Here is a 2,925-nt window from a genome sequence, read left to right as displayed (position 1 = left end):
TTCTTCTTCTTCTTCTTCTTCTTCTTCTTCTTCTTCTTCTTCTTCTTCTTCTTCTATTTCTTCTTCTTCTTCTTGTCATCACGCAGGCTTTTAAAAGGAGCGAATTTGCTTTCTGTTTCTAGCACAACCAGAGACACCGCCTTGAATGGCTACTTTATCCCAAAGGATATGTGCGTCTTTGTCAACCAGTGGCAAGTGAACCACAATGAGTGAGTATCTCCAAAACCTTCTACTGACAAAGTCCTGGGATGCTCCCAGAATTACGTCTGTCTGAACCATATTATCTTTAACTGCAGCATCCTTTCTGATTTTGTTTTACTTGTCTGACTTCATTTCTAGCTCAGCTTTCCTTGCAGAGATTCAGGGTGGATTACAAATGGCAAAATCTGAGCTTTTTCAAATTTTGGTTGGGAAACAAAGGTAAAGGTTTCCCCTTGCTCGAAAGCCAGTCGAATCCGACTCTAGGGTTGCGGTGCTCATCTCCGTTTCCAAGCCGAAGAGCCAGCGCTGTCCGAATACATTTCCGTGGTCATATGGCCGGCATTTTTTTAAAATTTAAAAATATGAAAAATTTACATTAAAAATGACTTCAACAATCCCCTGGGTTCCCCTCACCCCCCCATAATTAAAAAAAGGTTCATATAAACTACTTTATAAAACAACAAGGATCTAACTCAATAAATTACTATAACTACACTCCACAGAACAGACTGTAGACCTAAAATGAGGCTAATCAGAGATTTATCAGGTCCAAATTATCGGCCGTAGCAGGAATCACAGCTTGCGGCTTCAGGTAGTCTAGGATTGGTGATATGGCCGGCATGAGTAAACACCAAGGCGCACGGAACGCTGTTACCTTCTCACTGAAGTGGTACCTATTTATCTACTTGGGAATTAGGGGCTAGAAATTATTGGTTAAAGCATTGGGCTAGGATCTCAAAGATCCGGGTTCAAGTCCCTACACTACCATGGAAGCTTGCATGGAGACCTTGGGCCAGTCACACACTCTGAGCCTCACCTACCTCACAGGGTTGTTGTTGTAAGGATAAAATTGGGAGAATGTTGTAAGCCCCTTTGGGTCCCCGTTGGGGTAAAACTGAAGTAAATAAATCAATTGCATGCAGAAGATTACTAGTTCAATCCCCAGCATCTCCAGTTCAAAGGACCAGTCAGCAGGTGATGTGAAAGACCCCTGCTTGAGACTCTGGAGAGCTGCTGCCAGTTCGAGCAGACAATACTAAGTAATTAATTATTGTATGGCAGTGTGTGTGAATAGCCATGAGATCGTAAGATAGTCTGGCAGCCAGAAGTTCTAGCTCTTTTGGCGTTATGCACCACTAGGTGGCGAGCTAGACTTTGTTTTAAGGCAAGAGGAGTTTCAGAGGTGGCTTGCCATTGCCTGCCTCTGCGTCACGACCCTGGTATTTCTTGGAGGTCGCCAGGGGTTATTTTGTAGAAAAAGAGGTGCAGGAGCTCATTAGCATAACTCATTAGCATAATTTATTTGCATATGCCACACCCCCTGACATCAGCGGAAGTGTGTCAGAAGGCAACACCCACCGCTCAGGTGTCACTGGACTGTTTTGGATTGGTAGCTATTGGGGGGGGATGTACAGATCTGTCCTCGCAGAGGAGGGAGAGCTTGTACCTGAATAAAACTTGGTCTTAAAGGTGCCACTGGACTGTTTTGGACCGGGGGGGTCGGGGGGGGCTCTGCAGCTTACTTGGCTGCTTCTTGCTCTGACTGAGGGCTGCTGGGAGCAGGGGGTGGGACTTGTTGCATGTGCCCGCCCCCTGGGCTCTTTACTGCCGGAGCTCCACTCCTGTGCGCTCCTGTAGGAAATGACCCCTGGAGGTCGCCCTTCCAAATACTAGCCAGGGCCGACCCTGCTTCGCTTCCGAGATCTGACGAAATCGGGCTAGCCTGGGCTATCCAGTTTAAGGCAGCAGACAATACTAACAGTGACGGATGCAGTGGTCTGATTCAGTATAAGACAGCTTCATATGTTCATATGTTCAATTAGATGGTATGGATTTTATCATTTGTGCAGATTTCATTTTTGACGTTCCGTCTGCTCAGATCACTTGAGATACAGAACAAAAGGAATGCATCGGTACATAAAATAGGATGGATAAATGGCTAGTAAATATAGTCAAAGGGTTGCCAGGCTTTGAAACAAATATCTTCAAAGAAGCAAGGAAGTAAAAACATACTTGTTTTCCAGGGACCTTTGGAAAGATCCTTCTGTCTTCAAACCAGAGCGTTTCCTTACTGACAACGGGAAGGAAGTTAACAGAGACGAGTGCGAGAAGGTGTTGGTATTTGGTTTGGGCAAGAGGAGATGCGTCGGGGAGATGATCGGCCGATCGGAAGTCTTCCTCTTCCTGACCACTCTGCTACAGGAGCTCCAGATCTCAGTCCAAGATGGGGTCAAAGTGGACATGACCCCTCGCTATGGGCTGGTCATGAAGCTTGCGAGATGTGAGCACTACCGAGTGACCAAGCGCTCCCCAAAGAGGCCTGCCGAATGAATTGCAAAGTCTGGTTATTGAGATAAAAGGACATTGTGACACATATACACTCCTGCATGTTCCTGACTGTGCAGTGCTTTCTTTTTCTCTTTGCGGCGGAATGGGTCTGCTCTGGCTGGTAGACCCTATCCCACCTTGCCCTCCAAGGGGTTCCCAATTCCCTGAATAGGCTTTCATTCCACTCTTGGGTAGCCCATCACCACCACCACCTGACCTTTATAAGGGACTGCCCGCTCGGAAGGGCAGGACTCCCAGCTTCCCTTCTAAGATCTGAGACCTTTCCTCTGTGTCTCCCGCTGCCCAGTGCTGGGTCACCACGGGGACAATTTACTGCCCTGTGCACCCCTGGAGGAATAGCCACTTGCAAACTGTCTGCTTTCCACTTGGCACTCC

The 2,925-nt window shown here is 47.1% G+C and overlaps 1 protein-coding gene across 1 annotated transcript in view; it reads left to right on the top strand.

The window, feature by feature from the left end:
• LOC107114916 (cytochrome P450 1A5-like) overlaps positions 1-2,532 on the top strand; it is a 7,534-nt gene extending 5,002 nt beyond the window's left edge. The window contains exons 5-6 of the mRNA XM_015416523.1: positions 123-209; positions 2,226-2,532. Of these exons, the coding sequence (XP_015272009.1) occupies positions 123-209; positions 2,226-2,532 (394 nt within the window). The remainder of the gene's footprint in view (positions 1-122; positions 210-2,225) is intronic.
• Positions 2,533-2,925: the final 393 nt, after the last annotated feature.

This window comes from Gekko japonicus, unplaced genomic scaffold (assembly GCF_001447785.1).
Source record: "Gekko japonicus isolate JY-2015 unplaced genomic scaffold, Gekko_japonicus_V1.1 scaffold2676, whole genome shotgun sequence".
In the NCBI taxonomy this organism is placed as follows: Eukaryota; Metazoa; Chordata; class Lepidosauria; order Squamata; family Gekkonidae; genus Gekko; species Gekko japonicus.
This window is presented reverse-complemented; position numbering and strand designations above follow the sequence as displayed.